General features: G+C 40.2%; 2 protein-coding genes across 2 annotated transcripts; one reads left to right on the top strand and one right to left on the bottom strand.

The window, feature by feature from the left end:
* Positions 1-132: 132 nt before the first annotated feature.
* SARC_14639 (hypothetical protein) lies at positions 133-1,170 on the top strand. The gene is made up of 3 exons (XM_014291230.1): positions 133-294; positions 474-807; positions 972-1,170. Exons 1-3 carry the CDS (start codon positions 140-142, stop codon positions 1,101-1,103), a joined length of 621 nt encoding a protein of 206 aa, XP_014146705.1. The 5' UTR covers positions 133-139; the 3' UTR covers positions 1,104-1,170.
* A 633-nt stretch (positions 1,171-1,803) lies between these two features.
* SARC_14635 (hypothetical protein) lies at positions 1,804-2,216 on the bottom strand (the record flags this gene model as incomplete). The annotated part of the gene is made up of 1 exon (XM_014291229.1): positions 1,804-2,216. A coding segment is annotated over one exon (413 nt), but the record flags the coding sequence as incomplete, so codon positions are not given.

Below are 2,216 nucleotides of genomic sequence, written 5' to 3'. Positions count from 1 at the left end.
TATTTGTTGTGTATATATGTATATATATATATATGTATATATATATATATATATATAAATAAAATTCTAGCGAATGAGCGTGATATATTTTCTCTTTCGCGCTAACACTTATCTTATAACCTCCTATCTACAGTTCCAAATGCACGATATGATGAGACTGGAGTCGTATGCGAAGAACATGGTAGATTACCACGTGTGCATGGATCTACTGCCCACCATTGCCCGTGCCTTCCTTCTTGATCGTATTCCCGTTAACCTCTCCATCATACAGACGGCTCTGTTAGTGGCAGTAGGGTATGTAATATGTGCTGTCCATTTGTTATTATTGTTATTATATTATTATGATTATGATTATGCTTCTTTTTATTATTATGATTATTATTATTATTTTTATTGTTGGTATTATTGATAGTGTTATTATTATTCATATTATTAATAAACGTGTGTTGTTTTATCTTCCGATCAATACTCAGGCTTCAACACCGATCAATCGACGAATTGTCTATTGAGCTAGGCCTGCCGGCCACCCAACTCTTAGCCTTATTCAACAGGGCCATGCGCAAGATAGTCGAGTTCTTCCGAACTGTTGAGGAACAGCACACCGGCAGTCTGTTGCCCTCGCAGAATAGTGCGCCTATAATGACAGCCAGGGCTACTACCGTGGACCAGGAGCTGGATGAAGCGGCTAAGGAGGTGAATGAGGACCTGAAGCGGAAACAGGACGAATTGATTAGTTCTCTGTCGCTCGAGGAGTATACGGTGGATGCGAATGTGATGGCGTTTGACGATGCGTTGAAGAGCGGCAAGGTGTGTATTAACTATATATGTGTGGGTGTCTATCATGGTGCATTATATATATATATATATATATAATATAGCAATATGTATATATATATATTATATACATATATATGTGTGTGTGGATTGATGGATTGATAGATTAAATGTATAATTTGACTTTTGTATCGCAGGCGCCCTCAACAATCAGTGTTAAATCCGGTAAAAGACCTGCAGACGACAAACCGAGCAAGAAAGCGAGTGACAAAAAATCAAAGACTTCGGATAAGCACAAAGGGAAGAAAAACAAAAAGCAGAAAACCTGAATTGCGAATATAGGAACCGCATACGTGAAATGTACCTTTATAATGATGTAAATAAATATAGTAGACATATTTTTTCGTATTTTAAAAATAATAATATTTTACTTTAAAGTAGACGGGCTAGAATATATGAATTAAATCTGCACTTGATGCGATGTTGAGCGGATACAGAGTTGCGGAGTACACTATCCACATTTATACATCACAGGACAAACAGACGCATACTCTTCGGATAAGTACAAATGGAAAAGATCGAAAAGAATTGATTTATTTGACATATGTCCGCATCGTCAGGACGAAGCGTACTTCGAACAGTTAGTTGTTTCAGGTATAAATCAGGCCTACATACAACTTATAATTAACAAATGCCTTGTTATTTCCGGACGATAGTTCCCAATTCTATCATGCGGACGATAATTCCCAAAGAATTTGTGTTTTGGACCTAGAACGATCACGAACAAATACACTTTCCGGTTGTATCGGTTATATATACAGAGACGACTATCCACCACGTACACATGTGAATAAAGCTAGTAGTAGAGTATTGCGGAGATTGCATCCTGTGTGTATGTAAAAGAAAAGACAGAGAAAGTACCTTTGCGTCATCTTTAATTCAAACCGAAACAATAGTAAAGGTAGTATTAAACGTATACGTACCAAACGGAGCATCACTCACAGAGCCGCTAAACACCCTACACCTCTCCTAACACGTCTGGGTAGCCTCCACAGAGGGTTCGACAGTCTTATTCTTCCCAGTAGCCTCGGTCTCCCCGTTCTCGACCGCGGGCATCTTCTTCTGCCGCGTATGTTTGCCGTGGTGCGTTGCACAGAACACCTTATCTTCGTGGGTTAGCACACCATTGGGGTCCAACAGCTCCTGACACTCGTCGTCTTCACAGATGAAGCAGTCGTTGTGCCACTTGCGCTCCTTGATGCGCGAGAAGGTGAACCCTTTCTTGTCTGAGATGATGGGCTTCTTGCAGTCCTCACACTTGTCGCGGTAGTTCTCCACAAAGCACGGCTCACACACACGGGTGTTCTTCTCGGCGTTTGGATAGAATTTCTGAGGTGGTGGTGGTAGATTGTGAGGATCAGACAGTGTATATAATATCAGTA

This window comes from Sphaeroforma arctica, assembly GCF_001186125.1.
Source record: "Sphaeroforma arctica JP610 unplaced genomic scaffold supercont1.4888, whole genome shotgun sequence".
NCBI classification, from domain to species: Eukaryota; class Ichthyosporea; order Ichthyophonida; genus Sphaeroforma; species Sphaeroforma arctica.
This window is presented reverse-complemented; position numbering and strand designations above follow the sequence as displayed.